Source organism: Ranitomeya variabilis, chromosome 1 (assembly GCF_051348905.1).
Source record: "Ranitomeya variabilis isolate aRanVar5 chromosome 1, aRanVar5.hap1, whole genome shotgun sequence".
NCBI classification, from domain to species: Eukaryota; Metazoa; Chordata; class Amphibia; order Anura; family Dendrobatidae; genus Ranitomeya; species Ranitomeya variabilis.
In genome coordinates, this window is record NC_135232.1 from 1,063,345,880 (window position 1) to 1,063,368,535 (window position 22,656).

At 42.6% G+C, this 22,656-nt stretch overlaps 1 protein-coding gene across 1 annotated transcript in view; it reads right to left on the reverse strand.

The window, feature by feature from the left end:
- The window catches only part of NSUN7 (NOP2/Sun RNA methyltransferase family member 7), a 91,932-nt gene that overhangs the window by 31,907 nt on the left and 37,369 nt on the right, over positions 1-22,656 (reverse strand). Inside the window, exons 3-4 of the mRNA XM_077279868.1 lie at positions 16,878-16,936; positions 14,459-14,589 (exon numbers count right to left, since the gene is read on the reverse strand). Coding sequence (XP_077135983.1) covers positions 14,459-14,589; positions 16,878-16,936 — 190 coding nt within the window. The remainder of the gene's footprint in view (positions 1-14,458; positions 14,590-16,877; positions 16,937-22,656) is intronic.

The window sequence follows — 22,656 nt, forward strand, 5'->3', positions numbered from 1 at the left end:
CCACGAACCTTCCACAGTTCCTCCACCCTCTCTTGGAAAAGCTTCACTTCTGGCGAATATCGGTCTGCACTTGGACCGCAGTGCATGGACCGGCCGCGGGTCTCCTGACCTGAACTCAGCAGCCTCACAGCATGTATGAATGAGGATGCTGGTCAGGAGATCGGCGTCCAGTCAATGCACTGCTGTGGGAGCGCAGACCGATAGCCCCATTTCAAAAATTACACTGCCATAATAATAAAGATGTTTCCCGATCATATATACCAACTTGCTTCAATAATTTCCCACCGCCCTTCCAAACCCCAACCAAAACTTATAAGCTACTGGATTATCCTGATCTGCTGCCTGTTATAATTAGGCATTTGGTTTTGCAGCAGGTCAGGATCATCCAGTAGCTTATACATTCCACTTGCCTCCCCCTGGGCCCTGTTGGATGCGGCACCCAGTCACCACTCGCCTTCCCTCATCAGCCACACGATACCAGTACAGACACAGCCACAGTGAGCCACCTGAAGCCTCTTCTCACCATAGACACTCACCCTGCTCGCCCGCCCTCCGCCTGATCTGCCTTCCGCCTCCACCTGCTCATCCATCGCCTCCAGTCAGAAGAACAGAACAGCAAAAGCGATGACCTCCAAGACCACCCAACCTGCAACAGCAAGAAGGGGTTATACCACAGTGCCCACCGGATGGGGTCACACAGGGGAGAATGAGACACAGCTAATCACACGGGAGAGGATTAGATACACAGCTCAGCAGACTATAACGTAGGAGAGGATTAGATACACAGCTCAGCAGACTATAACGCAGGAGAGGATTAGATACACAGCTCAGCAGACAGTATCACAGGATAAGATTAGATACACAGCTCAGCAGTCAGTATCACACAGGAGATGATTAGATACACGGCTCAGCAGAATATCACACAGGATAGGATTAGTTACACAGCTCAGCAGACAGTATCACACAGAATAGGATTAGATACACAGCTCAGCAGTCAGTATCACACAGGATAAGATTAGATACAGCTCAGCAGGCAGTATAACACAGGATAGGATTACGTACACGGCTCAGCAGACGGTATCACACAGGATAGGATAAGATACAACTCAGTAGGCAGTATAACACAGTATAAGATTAGATACACGGCTCAGCAGTCAGTATCACACAGGATATGATTAGATACAACTCAGTAGGCAGTATCACACAGGATAAGATTAGATACAGCTCAGCAGACAGTATGACATAGGATAGGATTAGATACAGCTCAGCAGACAGTATCACACAGGATAGGATTAGATACATCTCAGCAGACGAGATCACACATGATAGGATTAGATACAGGGCTCAGTAGTCAGTATCACACAGTATAAGATTAGATACACGGCTCAGCAGTCAGTATCACAGGATAGGATTAGATACAACTCAGTAGGCAGTATCACACAGGATAAGATTAGATACAGCTCAGTAGGCAGTATCACCCAGGATAAGATTAGATACGGCTCAGCAGACAGTAATACACAGGAGAGGATTAGATACACAGCTCAGCAGGCAGTATCACACAGGATAGGATTAGATACAGCTCAGCAGACAGTATCACACAGGAGAGGATTAGATACACAGCTCAGCAGACTATCACACAGGAGAGGATTAGATACACGGCTCAGCAGACAGTATCACACAGGAGAGCATTAGATACACGGCTCAGCAGACAGTATCACACAGTAGAGGATTAGATACACAGCTCAGCAGACTGTATCACACAGGAGAGGATTAGATACACGGCTCAGCAGACAGTATCACACAGGAGAGGATTAGATACACAGCTCAGCAGACAGTATCACACAGGAGAGGATTAGATACACAGCTCAGCAGACAGTATCACACAGGAGAGGATTAGATACACAGCTCAGCAGACTATCACACAGGAGAGGATTAGATACACGGCTCAGCAGACAGTATCACACAGGAGAGCATTAGATACACGGCTCAGCAGACAGTATCACACAGTAGAGGATTAGATACACAGCTCAGCAGACTGTATCACACAGGAGAGGATTAGATACACGGCTCAGCAGACAGTATCACACAGGAGAGGATTAGATACACGGCTCAGCAGTCAGTATCACACAGGAGAGGATTACAAACAACTTAGCAGATGGGATCACTGGAGAGACTCACCCTGCTCGTCCGTCATCTGCAGTCCGCCCCCGCGTGACACACAGCACGCTGCTCTCTGCTCCGGAATGAGGAAGTGGAGCAGCCTGTGACGTCAGGCAGGACCATGATGCACCTGGGCCGGCTGCAGCTTTTAAAGGTACAGTGCCATTTTCCGTTCTCCGAATACATTAACAATACTGTAGGTGTATCTTTAAAACACCACAGTGCTGTGTTATGCATAGAGGGTTCGGAAGCCTTGAACAAAGTGTCCAGAGGCCCGATGAGAAGAAGCAAAGAGAGGGGGGCCCGAGCTGCCAGCGTGTTCGGGCCCCCCTTTTTGCTCCTCATCACCGAGCCCCATACAGTAGTAATGGCTGTAATGCCCTGATGGCGGCCCTGCATGAAGGCCTGCTGCACAAAGTCTCCTCTTAACAGTTGTAGAGATGTGTCTGTTGCTAGAACTCTGTGTGGCATTGACCTGGTCTCTAATCTGAACTGCTGTTAACCTGCGATTTCTGAGGCTGGTGACTCGGATAAACTTATCCTCAGAAGCAGAGGTGACTCTTGGTCTTCCTTTCCTGGGGTGGTGCTCATGTGAGCCAGTTTCTTTGTAGTGCTTGATGGTTTTTGCCACTGCACTTGGGGACACTTTCAAAGTTTTCCCAATTTTTAGGACCGACTGACCTTCATTTCTTAAAGGAATGATGGCCACTTGTTTCTCTTTACTTTGCTGCTTTTTTCTTACCATAATACAAATTCTAACAGTCTACTCAGTAGGACTATCAGCTGTGTATCCACCAGACGTCTGCTCAACACAACTGATGGTCCCAACCCCATTTATAAGGCAAGAAATCCCACTTATTAAACCTGACAGGGCACACCTGTGAAGTGAAAACCATTCCCGGTGACTACCTCTTGAAGCTCATCATGAGAATGCAAGAGTGTGCAAAGCAGTCAAAGCAAAAGGTGGCTACATTGAAGAACCTAGAACAGTGATGGGCAACCTTTTGAGCTTGGTGTGTCAAAATTCGCCAAAAAACCGAACATAACTTGGATGGTGTGTCACCTTGATAAAAAAACCATAATTTTGCGACATGTATAGTTTAAATAACAAATATGTATAATTATAATTATTTAACTTACCTGCTTAGTGACTTCTTTGTTCATCTGTCAGTTGGTTTCTTTTGTTGGTCTTGCTATTATTTAACTTGTGTGGGGTGCCGTGAACTAAGATAAGTGAGGGGGAGGGGGAATTCTTGCGATGGCGAACCTGTGGCACTCCAGCTGTTGCAAAACTACAATTCCCATCATGTCTTCACAGCCAAAGCTTTTGCTTGGAATGGCCAGGCATGATGGGAATTGTAGTTTTGCAACAGCTGGACTGCCACAGGTTCGCCATCACTAAATTTAGTGACTTTTTTGTTGCTGAATTTCACTAGCTAATTGTTCAATTGAAGGTTGGTATTTTGTACACTTTAAGCCCAAGCAAGCGCTATTAAGTTAATCTGTCAATCTGTTTCTTTTGTTGGTTTTGATATTATTTAATGCTGAGAATAAGGTCTCACAAAAGTAGGTAGAGGGAAAAATAGTGAGTAAAGCCATTGCTATATTTTTCAGGGTGCTAAAAGTGTCTGGTAACCTATTCCAGGCACTCCAAATTTCCTGTTCATAGTGGCACTCCTCTTGATTCTCCAAGCGGCACCTTTCTAGATTCTCAAGCTTTGACCTCAAGTCAACAAACACCTGAGCCCAGATGCTGTCCTGAAATTCTGCAAGTTGCATCTCCAAATCATCAATTTGTATCCACTGGAAACCATTTAATTCCAAACTACTGTAGACTACTACATCAGGATACTTAATTATTTTCATGGTCTGTTCTAGGCTTCTAAATTGATGAAATCTATCACTGAACTGGTCAAGTAACGAGTCTAAAACATGCTGGTACTGTATATGCAAGGGTTCCATTTCATTTTGTACAGCTGCACTGGCCTTCTCAAAATACGTTGTTACTCGAGGAAAATACTTATAAGTTTTAGTTTCTACATCTCGCTTGAAAATTTTAAGTTTACTTTCAAAAGCTTTTATGTATCCAAACATAACGTCAATACTTTTGCCAAAACCTTGTAGCTTTAAGTTCAGTTCAAAGCACTCCACAAAGCGCTCAAGAACTTTGCCTCGGCTCAGCCATCTTACATTATTGTACATCACATAACGCGGAAAGAAAAAAGATGACAAATGGTCACACACAATAAATAGAAATACTATAAACTTTATTAATAGCATACCACAATATTAAAACCAGGTGAAAGGAGGGAAGGTAGTAACAGCACAAAAACCTCTGTTATAGAGTTAACAGGAAGGGTGCCACCAGGAATACCAGTCCTACAGGCTTATACATTATCAGAGTAGAAAAAATAAGCAAAAATAGGAAACAAATAGTAAAAAACTAAATAAACAAAAATAATAATTTGATCCTACTGCAGTCAGGAATACCAAGCCAAATAACAACAGTTCACATATAAGATAGGTAAATACAAGAACCGCTATAGTGCTAACCTAATTGAAGTCCCATAGCCTATCAAACAAACATAGTAGATATTATTGGAGCAAGGTACCCACCGCACAGAGGACTGTAGTACTGGAGGCACGCTTCCACCCCAACGCGCGTTTCGGCGATCACACCTTCATCAGGGGGCCACTGTAGGTGGAATCAACCTCCAGTAAAAGTGCAGAAAATTCTCGCTTGCGAAGGGGGCAAGCAGCTATTAAATTAACTATTTTTGTAACAACTGACATTAAGTCGTTTAAGTCAGTGAATCCTGCTTTGGCACATAAAGCCTCCTGATGGATAATGCAATGAAAAGGCACAATCGGATGTCCAATACCTTCCGGAAACAATTTTACAAATCCGACTTTTTTCCCCACCATGTTTGGTGCCCCATCTGTCGTCACTGACACAACTTTAGAGATATCAATGCTTAGGTCACAGAATGTTTGCATGTTGGCACTGATACTAACTTTATCAACTCTTAATAATAATAATAATAATCTTTATTTTTATATAGCGCTAACATATTCCGCAGCGCTTTACAGTTTGCACACATTATCATCACTGTCCCTGATGGGGCTCACAATCTAAATTCCCTATCAGTATGTCTTTGGAATGTGGGAGGAAACCGGAGAACCCAGAGGAAACCCACGCAAACACAGAGAGAACATACAAACAGAAACCGGAGAACCCAGAGGAAACCCACGCAAACACGGAGAGAACATACAAACTCTTTGCAGATGTTGTCCCTAGTGGGGCTTGAACCCAGGACTCCAGCGCTGCAAGGCTGCTGTGCTAACCACTGAGCCACCGTGCTGCCCCATCTTCTCTCATTGTGAGACCATCAGAATATCGACCAATAATGGCCAACTGAACATGTGATGTGACATCAGTAGTTTCATCAAGAGAGATTGAAAAATATTTACAATTACTTATGTCTCTCTTTAATTGATGTTGTACGTTTGTGTTCAGTCTCATTATTCGGTCTTTTATGATATTTCTACTGAGTGGTAACTCAGATATTCTCTTAATACTTGCATCTTTATTCTGCATATCATGAAATAGACCAATGTTGATACACAATACACAGATTGTCAATACATAACACCTGTGCCCAATCAGGGGATTAGATAAACAAAATCCCATGCAGCAATTATATATATATCCTACAAGAGAATACTGCAGAAAACCAGGATACATAAATATATAAATTTTATTAAATAAAAAAACTAATAGACAAACATAATTCAAGATGCTTTAAAAGGTGAATACTACAGAGGAGCCGCAGATCAGAGGTTAAACAAATGCTAGATAAAATGCCATTGTCCACATTGACATAAATTGGTCTAAATAGCAAGTCCAAAAATAGGAACAATCTACTAAGCTGGTACAAAAACATCCAGCACCAACACCTATTGCAGACAAAAGGAACATAAGAAGTTAAAGTAAAGCATAGTTACCTCAGACCTGCGGCGCCACCACCCCTTTGGGACAATGGCATTTTATCTAGCATTTGTTTAACCTCTGATCTGCGGCTCCTCTGTAGTATTCAACTTTTAAAGCATCTTGAATTATGTTTGTCTATTAGTTTTTTTATTTAATAAAATTTATATATTTATGTATCCTGGTTTTCTGCAGTATTCTCTTGTAGGATATACAGTTAGGTCCATATATATTTGGACAGAGACAACATTTTTCTCATTTTGGTTATAGACATTACCACAATTTAATTTTAAACAAAACAATTCAGATGCAGTTGAAGTTCAGACTTTTAGCTTTCATTTGAGGGTATCCACATTAAAATTGGATGAAGAGTTTAGGAGTTTCAGCTACTTAACATGTGCCACCCTGTTTTTTAAAGGGACCAAAAGTAATTGGACAATTGACTCCAAGGCTATTTCATGGACAGGTGTGGGCAATCCCTTCATTATGTCATTCTCAACTAAGCAGATAAAAGGCCTGGAGTTGATTTGAGGTGGGGTGCTTGCATTTGGAAGGTTTTCCTATGAAGTAAACATGCGGTCAAAAGTGCTCTCCATGAAGGTGAAACAAGCCATTCTTAAGCTGTGAAAACAGAGAACAAACCCATCCGAGAAATTGCTACAATATTAGGAGTGGCAAAATGTACAGTTTGGTACATCCTGAGAAGGAAAGAAAGCACTGGTGAACTCATCAATGCAAAAAGACCTGGGCGCCCACGGAAGACAACAGTGGTGGGTGATCGCAGAATAATCTCCATGGTGAAGAGAAACCCCTTCACAACAGCCAACCAAGTGACCAACACTCTCCCGGAGGTAGGCGTATCAATATCCAAATCTATCATAAAGAGAAGACTGCATGAAAGTAAATACAGAGGGTTCACTGCACGGTGCAAGCCACTCATAAGTGTCAAAAATAAAAAGGCTAGACTGGACTTTGCTAAAAAACATCTAAAAAAGCCAGCACAGTTCAGGAAGAACATTCTTTGGACCGATGAAACCAAGATCAACCTCTACCAGAATGATGGAAAGAGAAAAGTATGGCGAAGGCGTGGTGCAGCTCATGATCCAAAGCATACCACATCATCTGTAAATCATGGCGGAGGCAGTGTGATGGCTTGGGCATGCATGGCTGCCAGTGGCACTGGGTCACTAGTGTTTATTGATGATGTGACACAGGACAGAAGCAGCCGAATGAATTCTGAGGTATTCAGAGCCGCCATACTGTGTGCTCAGATCCAGCCAAATGCAGCAAAACTGATTGGTCGTCGTTTCATACTACAGATGGACAATGACCCAAAACATGAAGCCAAAGCAACCCAGGAGTCTATTAAAGCAAAGAAGTGGAATATTCTTGAATGGCCAAGTCAGTCACCTGATCTCAACCCAATTGAGCATGCATTTCACTTGTTAAAGACTAAACTTCAGACAGAAAGGCCCACAAACAAACAGCAACTGAAAACCACCGCAGTGAAGGCCTGGCAGAGCATCAAAAAGGAGGAAACACAGCGTCTGGTGATGTCCATGAGTTCAAGACTTCAGGCAGTCATTGCCAACAAAGGGTTTTCAACCAAGTACTAGAAATGAACATTTTATTTAAAATTATTGAATCTGTCCAATTACTTTTGGTCCCTTTAAAAACAGGGTGGCACATGTTAAGGAGCTGAAACTCCTAAACCCTTCATCCAATTTTAATGTGGATACCCCCAAATGAAAGATGAAAGTCTGAACTTCAATTGCATCTGAATTGTTTTGTTTAAAATTCATTGTGGTAATGTCTATAACCAAAATGAGAAAAATGTTGTCTCTGTCCAAATATATATGGACCTAACTGTATATCATGAAATAGAACTGGTGCACATCTTAAGAGAGTTTCTTTAATAAATTCTCCCTCACTGAGTGCTTTTCCATGCTGAGCTATGGAGTGAGCAATGCTCAGACTTGCAGATGTTAAATTTGTAGAGCTTTTTACAAATTTAAGGATGGAATTAGATTGGCTCTTATGAAGGTGTAGCTGCCTGGAAATGTATTCCTTCCTTTCATCCTCACTTTTTTTCAAGAGCTGGGAATGATTAGTTTCAAAATGTCTATTTACATTCCACGTTCTGCTTACTACCGTTTCACTACATAGAATGCAAAATGATCTGCCATTTTTTTTCTATAATGCCATACATCTCAGTCCATGTCTCTTGAAAGGGTCGGCTACTGCTACTACTACCACTCCCTTTACTTAACTTTGTTTTTTTATTTTGTGGCTTCTCCATGAGAGAAGATTTATAGTTAGCCCTGCAGGCAATTAGCAGAAATAGGGGTTAATAAGGATGCACAACAAACAGTAATGGTGGTGAAATGGAGTCTGTACTATGCTACAAGATGGCGTTCCTAATGGCGGGAAACGGCACTCATAGCACAGGCCTCTTCCAGCCTCCCCCTCACTTATCTCAGTAATGGCCAATGACACCCCACAGTTCACTGGATGATGGTTGCTGTAGCTGTCACAGGGCCTGCAGACAGCAATCACAGGGCCTCCAGACAGCGATCACCTCAGGCCTCAGAAGTGCAGCCTGGGACTTCTGGCCGGCGCAGCAGGGAGCAGCGCAATGCCGCCCAAATAACAGAGCTAGGGAGCAGAGCGTCTAGGCCTGGGACTTCTGGCCGGCGCAGCAGGGAGCAGCGCAATGCCGCCCAAATAACAGAGCTAGGGCGCAGAGCGTCTAGGCCTGGTACTTCTGGCCGGCGCAGCAGGGAGCAGCGCAATGCCGCCCAAATAACAGAGCTAGGGCGCAGAGCGTCTAGGCATGGGACCGGTAGGTCCGATCTTTCCGGCCGGCGAAGCAGGGAGCAGGGAGCAGCGCAATGCCGCCCAAACAACAGAGCTCTGGCGCAGAGGCCTGGGACTTCCGGGAGCTGCGCCGGGCCTACCGGAAGTCCCAGGCCTAGACGCTCTGCACCGGAGCTCTGTTGTTTGGGCCCACAGACCTCCTGCATGGCATCCGACCCGCGCGGAGGCCTGGGACTTCCGAGAGCTGCGCCGGGCCTACCGGAAGTCCCAGGCCTAGACGCTCTGCACCGGAGCTCTGTTGTTTGGGCCCACAGACCTCCTGCATGGCATCCGATCCGATAAAAAATCAGAACGGCTTGCCATGCAATGTAAGGATGCTATTTCTATGGGGCCGCGGCCGGCGGCCTGCATGTCACTGAAAATGACTACACGTGTCAGCACTGACACACGTGTCATAGGTTCGCCATCACTGACCTAGAATATAAGACATATTTTCACTTGTTTCACACTTTTTTGTTAAGTATATAATTCCACATGTGTTAGTTCATAGTTTTGATGCCTTCAGTGTGAATGTACAATTTTCATAGTCATGAAAATACAGAAAAATCTTTAAATGAGAAGGGGTGTCCAAACTTTTGGTCTGTACTGTAAATTACCATGGTACCGCTGAAAACGTCATCTTGTCCCGCAAAAAAACGACCCACCATACAGCATCATCAGCGAAAAAATAAAAAAGTTATAGCCATTAGAATAAAGCGATGCAAAAATAATTATTTTTTCTATACAATAGATTTATTTATCTGTATAAAAGCGCCAAAACATAAAAAAAAGATATAAATGAGGTATCGCTGTAATCGTACTGACCCGAAGAATAAAACTGCTTCATCAATTTTACCAAACGTGGAATGGTATAAACGCACCCCCCAAAAAGAAATTCATGAATAGCTGTTTTTTTGTCATTCTGCCTCACAAAAATCGGAATAAAAAGCGATTAAAAATGTCACATGCCCGAAAATGGAACCAATAAAAACGTCAACTCGTCCCGCAAAAAACAAGACCTCACATGACTCTGTGGACCAAAATGTTGAAAAATTATAGCTCTCAAAATGTGGAGACGCAAAAACTATTTTTTGCAATAAAAAGCGTCTTTTAGTATGTGACGGCTGCCAATCATAAAAATCTGCTTAAAAACCCGCTATAAAAGTAAATAAAACCCCCCTTCATCACTCCCTTAGTTAGGGAAAAATAATAAAATAAAAAAATGTATTTATTTTCATTTTCCCATTAGGGTTAGGGTTAGGGCTGGGGCTATGTTGTGAATTTACCTTTTGGCTCCCTCTAGTGGCTACTAGTGATTTGACTCTGGGTATGTCATTCATCCCTTGTATGCTCACCTGGGTCGTTAGGTCAGGGGTGTTGCTATATAAGCTCCCTGGACCTTCAGTTCAATGCCTGGCAACGTTGATATCAGAGCTAATCTGTAGTGCTCTTGTCTACTTATCCTGGTTCCTGTTTGATTAAGCTAAGTCCGCTTTCTTGCTTTTTGCTATTTGTTTTTGTTTGCATTTTTGTCCAGCTTGTGTATAATCTGTTTCCTGACCTTGCTGGAAGCTCTAGGGTGGCTGGTGTTCTCCCCCCGGGCCGTTAGACGGTTCGGGGGTTCTTGAATCTCCAGCGTGGATTTTGATAGGGTTTTTGTTGACCATATAAGTTATCTTACTATATTCTGGAGTGGGCCTCTCTTTGCTAAAATCTAGTTCATCTCTGTGTTTGTCATTTCCTCTTACCTCACCGTTATTATTTGTGGGGGGCTACTATCCTACTTTTGGGGTCTATTCTCTGGAGGCAAGAGAGGTCTTTGTTTTCCTCTTCTAGGGGTAGTTAGTCCTCCGGCTGGCGCGAGACATCTAGCGACCAACGTAGGCATGTTCCCCGGCTACTGCTAGTGTTGGCGTTAGGAGTAGATATATGGTCAACCCAGTTACCACTGCCCTATGAGCTGGATTTTTGTACGTCGCAGACTTACTTGTTTCTCTGAGACCCTCGCCATTGGGGTCATAACAGGCTAGGGTTAGGGTTGGGGATAGGGTTGGGGCTAGTGTTAGGGTTGGGGCTATCTAAAGTTACGGTTAGTGTTGGGGCTAGCTAAAGTTAGGGTTGGGGCTAAAGTTAGGATTAGGGTTGGGGCTAAAGTTAGGGTTAGAGTTTGGATTACATTTATGGTTGGGATTAGGGTTAGGGGTGTGTCAGGGTTAGGGGTGTGATTAGGGTTATGGTTGGGATTAGGGTTAGTGGTGTGTTGGGGTTGGGATTAGGGTTAGGGGTCTGTTTGGGTTAGGGGTGTGTTGGGGTTAGGGGCATGTTCGGGTTAGGGGTGTGGTTAGGGTTATGGGTAGAGTTGGGATTAGGGTTAGGGGTGTGTTTGGGTTTCAGTTAGAATTGGGTGCTTCCACTGTTTAGTCACATCAAGGGCTCTCCAAACGCGACATGGCGTCCGATCTCAATTCCAGCCAATTCTGCGTTGAAAAAGTAAAACAGTGCTCCTTCCCTTCCGAGCTCTCCCGTGTGCCCAAACAGGGGTTTACCCTAACATATGGGGTATCAGCGTACTCAGGATAAATTGGACAACACCTTTTGAGGTCCAATTTCTCTTGTTACCTTTGGGAAAAAAATTTAGGGTGGCTGAAAAAAAAACATTTTTGTGGGAAAAAAATTATTTCTTATTTTCACAGCTCTGCGTTATAAACTGTAGTGAAACACATGGGGGTTAAAAGTTACATAGTTACATAGTTATTAAGGTTGAAGGAAGACTTTAAGTCCATCTAGTTCTCACAACACATCTAGATAAGTTCATTGTGGGGTCTAGTTTCCAATATGGGGTCACTTGTGGGGGGTTTCTACTGTTTAGGTACATCAGGAGCTCTGCAAATGCAATGTGACGCCTGCCGACCAATCCATCTAAGTCTGCATTCCAAACGGTGCTCCTTCCCTTCCGAGCTCTGCCATGTGCCCAAACGGTGGTTGCCCCCCACATATGAGGTATTAGCGTACTCAGGACAAATTGGACCTTGTTGTCCAATTTGTCCTGTTATCCTTGGGAAAAAAACAAAACTGGGGGCTAAAAAATAATTTTTATTTTCACGGCTCTGCGTTATAAACTGTAGTGAAACACTTGGGGGTTCAAAGCTCTCACAACACATCTAGATAAGTTACTTAGAGGGTCTACTTTCCAATATGGTGTCACTTGTGGGGGGTTTCAATGTTTAGGCACATCAGGGGCTCTCCAAACGCAACATGGTGTCCGTTCTCAATTCCAGTCTTCTGAGCTCTGCCATGCGCCCAAACAGTGGTTTACCCCCACATATGGGGTATCAGCGTACTCAGGACAAATTGCCCAACAACTTTTGGGGTTCAATTTCTTCTCTTACCCTTGGGAAAATAAAAAATTGGGGGCGAATATATCATTTTTGTGAAAAAATATGATTTTTTATTTTTACAGCTCTACATTATAAACTTCTGTGAAGCACTTGGTGGGTCAAAGTGCGCACCACACATCTAGATAAGTTTCTTAGGGGGTCTACTTTCCAAAATGGTGTCAATTGTGGGGGGTTTCAATGTTTAGGCACATCAGGGGCTCTCCAAACGCAACATGGCATCCCATCTAAATTCCAGTCAATTTTGCATTGAAAAGTCAAATGGCGCTCCTTCCCTTCCGAGCTCTGCCATGCGCACAAACAATGGTTTACCCCCACATATGGGGTATCAGCGTACTCTCAGGACAAATTGCAGAACAACTTTTGGGGTCCATTTTCTCCTGTTACCCTTGGTAAAATAAAACAAATTGGAGCTGAAGTAAATTTTTTGTGAAAAAAAGTTAAATGTTCGTTGTTTTTTTAAACATTCCAAAAAATCCTGTGAAACACCTGAAGGGTTAATAAACTTTTTGAATGTGGTTTTGAGCACGATGATGGGTGAAGTTTTTAGAATGGTGTCACACTTGGTTATTTTCTATCATATAGACCCCTCAAAATGACTTCAAATGTGATGTGGTCCCTGAAAAAAATGGTGTTGTAAAAATGAGAAATTGCTGGTCAACTTTTAACCCTTATAACTCCCTAACAAAAAAAATGTTGGTTCCAAAATTGTGCTGATGTAAAGTAGACATGTGGGAAATGTTACTTATTAAGTATTTTGTGTGACATATCTCTGTGATTTAAGGGCATAAAAATTCAAAGTTCGAAAATTGCGAAATTTTCTAAATTTTCGCCAAATTTCCATTTTTTTTTCACAAATAGACGAGAGTAATATCAAAGAAATTTTACCACTATCATGAAGTACAACATGTCACGAGAAAATAGTGTCAGAATCATCAGGATCCGTTGAAGTGTACCAGAGTTATAACCTCATAAAGGGACAGTGGTCAGAATTGTAAAAATTGGCCCCGTCATTAACGTGCAAACCACCCTTGGGGGTTAAGGGGTTAAAGAGGGTTTTAAGGAAATTCAATATATTCTTAGAATATATCATCAATATTAGATTGGTCTGAGTCTTTTAACCTGAAAAAAAAAAAACAACTCAGCTGACTGAAGGGGCTGTGGCGCTCCAGCGAGTGCTGCGTCCCCCTCAGTTTCTGAAGCACAGCTCTATATTTTGATCATGAATGTGCTTGGTAATGCAGCTCAATTCAGTTCAAGTGAATTCTACATGTAAGAAATCAATATTATGGTTGCAGAAAACCCAGGTTACATACAAATTGACCGAGTATTTTGCCTTATTTGCTGAGCCACTCGTATCGCAGACATTGCACACCACATTGATCGGACATCTGCCCATTCCCCATTGGTCACAGCACAGCTTTTCCGTCTTATCTTCCCAGAGTCACAACAGTCTATCCTTTCCCTCAGTAGCACAGCAATGTTCATCCATTTCATTCCACTTTTTCACAGTACCCCCTCTCTCCCTAGTGGTCACAGCAGGAATCCCCCTTTTCACTAGTGGTCAGAGCAGGGTTCCAGTCGTTTTCCTCCAGTTGCCTCTATTGGGCCCCCGCCACGTTGCCCATTGTCACTGTAGGGGCAATATCAAAGAAGGAAAGAAAGCGCAACATGTGCACATCAACCAAGACCACCAATGATAAGGGTTAGTCAATGGCTCACCTTTAGTGGTTGTGATGGCCTGAAGAAGGAGCAGGAACTGGAAATAACATTTTATAATTTTCTCGGCCTGGACTGGACATTCATGGGCAGCGCTGCAAGATCACCTAAACAAGAAACCTTCCCCCTTCAACATAGTCACTGTGGGGGGAGCCCGGCTCATTCACCTTGGTGTATTACAGCGCTATGTGGGAACTCCAGCCCAGATGACACAGGTACATATGGTAGCCGCACGTTTGTGCATAAACTCATTTTATTACCACTATCTTACTAGTGTGTATTTGAGAAACAGAATAAAATACATAAACCTATATACCCAGATTTGTGAGCTTTGACTTACCCGTTAAGGAGCTTTTCCACTTCTTGCACCTCCTCTATAATATCACCTTTATTGGACAAATCCCGCGGCTGAAACTTACGATACTGGAAGTCATATAACATAACAACAACCAGACTCGTCATTTCATCAGGCTAAAGAAAGAGGAAATCATGAAATATTGGATGTAGGTATTATACATCAATACCTATATATATGTAAAATCTTGATCACCAGAAATACATTGCTAGACACAGAACCTCCCTCGTCCATGGAGCGTCTCCGGTATTGCTGCTCAGCCCCACTTCATTGTAGCTCTGCTGCAGTAACAGACACAGCTGGGTACTGTAGAGACGTTACTGTGGCACTACAGCAAGCCCCGTATTCCCTCCCTACTGCTGGTCGGTGGGCTTTGAATTAGGCAATAACAAATCAGAATTTTAAAGGACGGGATGTGACTATGCAGCCTCTATATACCAAATATACGCAGACATAGATGAATATGAAATATTTATTTTATTTACTTCTTAAGCTTTACCTGAATTCGTAGACCATAAAATAACTAATTAGGTGATTAAAAGGTATTAATAAAAAGGTTTTGTTTCTTCAAAATGTAAGAATTATCACCGGTATACTGCGTAATAAATGTGTATTTATATATTAGAGATGAAAGAGGCTGTTCAAATTAAAACTGACAGTTTTGCCAAATTTTTCTCAGAAATTTGATTTGCAGCAGTCTGTAACACTCTGAAGTCTACTAGGACTGTATCCAGTGCCTTTCAAACTCTTTAATGCAAACACAGCTTTATGTCAAAGTGACCTCACCATATAATCAGATGGTAACCATAACTTGTGGGACACAACAGCCTAACAACAGACTGCACTGTCAGACTTAAAAAAAAAAAAAAATAATAATTATCCCTTATAATCTCTTATGATGGTCATGTAGAGCGTCCTGTCGCTGCGTGTAAGTCCCGACCAGGAGAATGATTGCAACTTCCAGTAACGTGGCCTTCTGAAAATTCAGCTGCCTATGCCTGAGGTCCACACAGGATGCTGGGGTCTCGTACCTTGCTATGCTCCTGTATGAAGGCTGATCTGTTTCCTCTCCTACCCAGGGAGATATGGGACAGAAGTGTATAGAATGATACAAGTCTGACAGACAAGGTAAAATAGACAGGGATAAAAGAAAACTACAATCATACAAACACTCACAAAAGAACAGAGTGAAAATCAAGGAAACAGTGGGAGGGACAAACCAAATGGAAAAGAAGATTAGGATAAATACACAATACCAAATCCATGCAGATATCTCCTGTGAACTACAGCAACCAACTGCTACTAATTCAGAAGTCTCCTTCACCACCAAACCAGGATTTTGTAACTATCACCAGCAATTACTTAGTGCAAGAGGTGAGCCTAAATACCGGAGAAGAGTAGCAAACAGAACTGTTGAGACAATTCACGACAGAGCTCCAGGGGACAGACAGAACTCATTAACCCTTGTAACGACAGAGCAAGGAAGGTGAAGCAGATCTAATACGTGCAGGGGTTTATGTAACAAGACGCCGCCATCTCCTGGCCCCTCTCTGTCGTGGTGTAACCGTGACAGTGATTATGACAACACAGTAAGTGCAATTTTAAGGTTTTGACCAAGGACTTTTTAGAAGCCTGCTTGGCAGACATGTTGTTGTTCCCAACTTGGCAGATAGTTGTCTCAGTGTGGGAAATGTTCTTCATACCCCTCCGGATTCCCATTCTGACTCCACTACCAGCTTGGCTGCCACTGCCCCGGCCACCATTGCTGACAGCGCAAGCAAAACAGGTATCTAAATTAGGTTACCCACCTCCTCTACATGCCTTATCAAAGTCCAAGCACTGACTGTTCATCTAATCCAATATATCAACTGGATGAAGTTGTCGCTGTTAAACATCTTCCTTAATATTTTGGTTTAGGGGACTAAGGAACAGAAAAGAATAACTAGCTGTTATGGCGGTGAAGGAGGAGGACTGTGCAGAATGTGGACTTAACGTGACAGTGTAAGAGGTAACATCCTCCAGCTGCTAAGGATGATTGCTAAGATGTGAGTTCCTCTCACTATACAGATTCACCCCTCAAAATGGCTACTGCATTCCCCGCCTCCGCTTTTATACAGGCTATTATTGTCCCTCCTGATTATCTGTGCTGCGCCATGTTATGTGATAGCTGCAAGACATTATTTGGAAGTCTGGCCAAAACCATGTGAACCTTCCTTGGCTGAAGCAATCTTTTGTAATGTGTAAAATGATGGAGTCAATCTTATGCGTTTAATAAAGAGTCTGAAATTGCTTGAATTTGTTGTGTTCAGCAAATTCTGAATAATTCATGGTAAATGCGATCCACTCATCTCTAACATTAAAATACATAATATGCTCAGATTATTCACCAGTAAATGGTACTCACTAGAGGTTGGGAATGATAGAAGCCACTGGCCAGTAATATTGTCTCAAGAAGATCTTGATCTATAAATGAGAAATAAGACATTTCAGCCATTCAAGGAATGCGTGTAAGAAAAAAAAAACTTTGATACACATAGAGAATTTTGATGGTCAAACAAAACACTTCTATCACCTTTGTACATGTTGGCATGTGTGTGAAAACCTTTCACTGCTTTCTATTGCACACTAAGGTTTTTTCCACGCAGCCAGATGCATCGACTGATCTTACCTTTTCTGGCCAATTCTATCCTGTGTATTCAGGAAAGCAGCACGTTCTCAGATATTTATGTTAGCCATGGGCCATATTGTAAAAATGCTCATAAAGTAATGCTTATATACAACCCCTGGCAAAAATTATGTAATTACCGGCCTTGGAGGATGTTCATTCAGTTGTTTATTTTTTTATAAAAAAAAAAAAAAAAAAAAAAAAAAAAAAAAAAAGCAGGTCACAGACGTGGCACAAGACTAAAAGTCATTTCAAAGGACAACTTTCTGGCTTTAATAAACACTAAAAGAAATCAAGAACAAAAAATGTTGTAGTCAGTATTTGTTACTTTTTTTTAGAACAAGCAGAGGGGAAAAATTATGCAATCACTCAATTCTGAGGAAAAAATTATGGAATCACTCTCTAAATTTCAATTCCCAAAACTAACACCTCCATCAAATTAGATCTGCTCGTTATTCTGCATCTAAAAAGGAGAGCTGTTGCACCAAATGGACTGACATGAATCATGGCTCCAACACGAGAGATGTCAATTGAAACAAAGGAGAGGATCATCAAACTCTTAAAAGAGAGTAAATCATCATGCAATGTTGCAAAAGATAATGGTTGTTCACAGTCAGCTGTGTCTAAAATCTGGACCAAATACAAACAACATGGGAAGGTTGTTAAAGGCAAACATACTGGTAGACCAAGGAAGACATCAAAGCGTCAAGACTGAAAACTTCAAGCAATATGTCTCCAAAACAGGAAATGCACAACAAAACAAATGAGGAACAAATGGGTGGAAACTGGAGTCAACGTCTGTGACCGAGCTGTAAGAAACCACCTAAAGGAAATGGGATTTACATACTGAAAAGCTAAATGAAAGCTATCATTAACACCTAAACAGAAAAAAACACGGTTACAATGGGCTAAGGAAAAGCAATTGTGGACTGTGGATGACTGGATGAAAGTCATATTCAGTGATGAATCGTGAATCTGCATTGGGCAAGGTGATGATGCTGGAACTTTTGTTTGGTGCCGTTCCAATGAGATTTATAAAGATGACTGCCTGAAGAGAACATGCAAATTTCCACAGTCATTGATGATGTAGGGCTGCATGTCAGGTAAAGGCACTGGGGAGATGGCTGTCATTACATCTTCAATAAATGCACAAGTTTATGTTGATATTTTGGACACTTTTCTTATCTCATCAATTGAAAGGATGTTTGGGGATGATGAAATCATTTTTCAAGATGATAATGCATTCTGCCATAGAGCAAAAACTGTGAAAACATTCCTTGAAAAAAGACACATAAGGTCAATGTCATGGCCTGCAAATAGTCCGGATCTCAATCCAATTGAAAATCTTTGGTGGAAGTTGAAGAAAATGGTCCATGACCAGGCTCCAACCTGCAAAGCTGATCTGGCAACAGCAATCAGAGAAAGTTGGAGCCAGATTGATAAAGAGTCCTGTGTGACACTCATTAAGTCCATGCCTCAGAGACTGCAAGCTGTTATAAAAGCCAGAGGTGGTGCAACAAAATACTAGTGATGTTTTGGAGTGTTTTTTGGTTTTTCATGATTCCATAATTTTTTCCCCACATAACTGAGTGAGTCCATAATTTTTCCCCTCTGCTTGTTCTTAAAAAGTAACAAATACTGACTACCACATTTTTTGTTCTTGATTTATTTTACTGTTTCTTAAAGCCAGAATGTTGCCATTTGAAATGACTTTAGTTTAGTTTTGTGCCATGTCTGTGATCTGCTTTTTTTTTTTTTTAAATAAACAACTGAATGAACATCCTCCAAGGTCGGTGATTCCAAAATTTTTTCCAGGGGTTGTATATATTATACATAATAAATTACTTTCTCACCCCTCCGTGGGGTGGTTGTCCTAGTACTGCGCTTTTTTTACATCTGTTGTAGCCATTCTTCCAACTTAGGGGTCACTGCTCCAAGTGCTCCTATCACCACTGGAATCACTGTTGCCTTCACCTTCCACATCTTCTCCAGTTCTCCTTTGAGGCCCTCGTATGTCTTCAGCTTCTCATATTCCTTCTTTCTGAAGTTACTGTCACTTGGCACTGCCACATCTGTTATCATTGCTGTCTTCTGATTCTTATCTACCATCACGGGATCTATCGATCTATCTGTCTATCTGTCTATCTATCTATCTATCTATCTATCTATCTATCTATCTATCTATCTATCTATCTATCTATCCATCCATCTACCATATTGCCCCTTCACACCCCTAGGTCCTAACAATGCTGCTGGGGTCTGAATCTTTCCAGAAAATAGAACGACTAGTATATCACAAATCTATTTATCATCACATAAAAAAAAATGTTGGGGAATACTTGCTATCTCCTTTCACACTGCTATTAGCTAAATAATGTAAGCCCCCCCGCTCAGACAGCGGAAATATAGCGGGGGTCCCATGTCCTCATAGGCCTGGCAAGTTGTTTTATGCTAGGGGTCAAATTAAGGTCAAGGTTTTTTCCTCCATGTAAAAGCAGCCAGATTTGGGTTCTGACTGGCTTTCTTGCCCGTGATTGATTGGTTGTCAATCAGTTGCCGGGCAGATTTGGTTATGTATTCATGTTAAAGCAGTTAGATCTGGTTCTGACTGGCTTGTTTGCCCGCCTAAAATTTTGATGATTGATTGGTTGTCAATCAGTTGCTGGGCAGATTTAGTTGTGATATATACTGGGGCACCGGCGTCGGATACTCAGTTCGCCGGTGCTTGAAGAAAAGAAGATACCTCAGCAAGAGATGGAGAAGCTCCTGCAGGAACTCCTATCAAGAGCTGGCGAGGAAGACGGGGAGGATTGGCTGAGGAGCTGCTTAGCTATAAAACCTCATTTAGCAGCTTCCGAAGCCATTGCCCCTCCTCCGGTTCCAGTACCTGCGACGCCAGAGGCAAGACATGAAGCTGGAGCCCCGGCACCTGAGAGATCTCCAGCGAGGACCAGGAGGCAGAGCGCAGCTTTCTCACCTGCTCCGTCTCCTGCGGCATCCGGGCTCGGTACGTCAGCGACAAGCAGGAAGTCACGCCGCAGCTGCGCGTCGAAGTCTCGCAGCCCTCCGCGGGATTTCGGAAATCATCAGCTGGGAGCGCCGTCCACGTCATCAGGAGCGGCCGGAAGAGCCAGAAAGGGCACCGGCCGTAAAAGCGCTGCGGTGCCCCTCTCCACTGGCACCCGGTCGGCTCTTGCATCTGCTGCACGGGGCTCAAGGTCCGCTCCGCCCCCCTTGTCGTCGGATGAAGAGGAGGTTCGTGTCCCAGGATCTGCCAGGCAGCCGCGCTCGCCCCATTCTGTGGGCTGGAGCGCAGGCTGTGAAGGAGGAAGAAGACCGGACAACCAAGCTGCAAGGGGTGAGACTTCTAATATCCCAATGTCTGTCCCTCAGAATCAGTTAAGAGACTTAATTAAATCTGTAGTAGCCGAGGCATTGTGCGAGGCTAGTAATGTATCTCGGGCAACAGCTTCTCCTGCTCCTTTCTGCTCAGAAGCTCCTGCCCTTAGTATTCCTCCTTTGAATCCTTTCAAGGAGGCTTTAACATGCGAGCTTTCCCCACTGGGATTCCATTTGAGCCCCTCAGTTAAGGAGCTCATCTGGAATAATCAATTTGTGGATTTATTTTCATTATTGCCAAGTAGGGATCATCCCCCTAAGTTAGAGAAGAAAGATGACAAAACTGATCATGATGACCCTAAACGTAATATTAGGTCTTTTAATAACTGGGTCCAAGCGTTTGCCATATATGCTTCTGTGTTGGGAGAGAAATCGCCTAATCTTTGTAGCCGTCTCTTCCAACACGTTGACATCATATTAGAAGCTTATAAGAACTTTGGTGGCTCTGCTTGGCTCAGTTATGATGAGGCCTTTAGACATAAACTATCAGTTCACCCTGAGCTAAAATGGGGCTCTAAAGACATTGGGTTATGGATCAATCTCATGCTTCCTATGAGGAATGCTGTTGCTAGGCAGCCTTCTTCTTCTGTCACCAAAAAAGGCGTTTGTTTTGCTTATAATGATTCTTCCTGTAAGTGGAACAATAATTGCCGTTTTCGACATGAATGCTCGTTTTGTGGGAATTCCCACCCCATGTCCAAATGCTTTAAGAAGCAGGCTGCCCAGCAATCCTCTAAAGAATCAATTTCAAAGGGCCCCATCGCCAGTGAGGCTGGAAAACATGGTTCACTGGCTAAGCAAATACCCAGACAGGGAGATCAGTAGCTTACTGTTTAACGGGTTTTCTTTAGGTTTTCATGTTCCACAATTCAAAGGTTCAGGTTGTTTTTTTAGTTAAAAATCTTTCTTCCGTTAATGACTTCCCTGATGTTGCTAGGGAAAAATTTTTTTCTGAATTAGAACTAGGCAGAGTTGCCGGCCCCTTTTTATCCCCTCCGTATTCAAATTTTCGTTTATCCCCTTTGGGTATTGTTCCCAAAAAGGATCCAGGTTCTTTCCGAATGATTCATCATCTATCTTATCCAGTGGGCCAATCCCTGAATGACGAGGTAGACAAAACGATGTGTTCTGTTACCTATTCCTCATTTGATGGCGCATTGGATATGCTTAGAAAATTCGGTCCTAATGCCCTCTTGTCCAAATCAGACATTAAATCTGCCTTCAGACTTCTCCCTGTTCATCCGGATGGGTTCAATTCACTGGGCTTCCATTTTGATAACTGTTTCTTTTTTGACAAATGCCTTCCCATGGGTTTTTCATTATCCTGCTTTTATTTTGAAAATTTTTCACGTTTTTTGCATTGGGTTTTGGAGTCTAGTGGTTGTAATGCGGGTATTTTGCATTACTTAGATGATTTCCTTTTTGTTGGCCCAGCCCATTCTTCGGCTTGTGAAAATACTCTTTCTAGGTTTCTTGAATTGTGTTCATTTTTTGGAATCCCAATTGCCCATGAGAAAACTGTACCCCCTTCTTGTCTCATTGAGTTTTTGGGCATCATGATAGATTCAGTCAGAATGGAAACCGTCCTGCCTCAAGAGAAAATTGAGAGACTTCGTAGTTCTCTTGAAAATTTACTGGCAAGGGACAAAATCACTCTTAAGGAACTTCAGTCCCTGCTTGGGCTATTGAATTTTTCCTTAAGGGTCATTCCGATCGGAAGGGTTTTTTCCAGGTCGCTTTATGAAGCTATTAAAGGGCATTCTTCTCCCAATTCTCATATCAGATTGTGTTCTGATATGAAAGAGGACGCAAGAATCTGGCTAGCATTTCTAGCAGGTTTTAATGGGAGATCTATTATTCAATCCCCTTTTGTATCTTCAGATTCTATCCCCCTTGCCTTTTCTGCAGACGCCACTCTAGGGGTGGCTTGCTTGTTTCAATCTCACTGGATTTCCCGGAATTGGCCTGACAATTGGGTTTTTAAGGAATTAAACAAAAATCCTCTTATTATTGAACTGGTTTCAATCCTTCTGTGTATTTGCTTATGGGGTCGTGGTTTACAAAATTCCAGGGTTCTATTACATTCCATGAATCAAGCAGTAGTTTTTTCAATCAATAC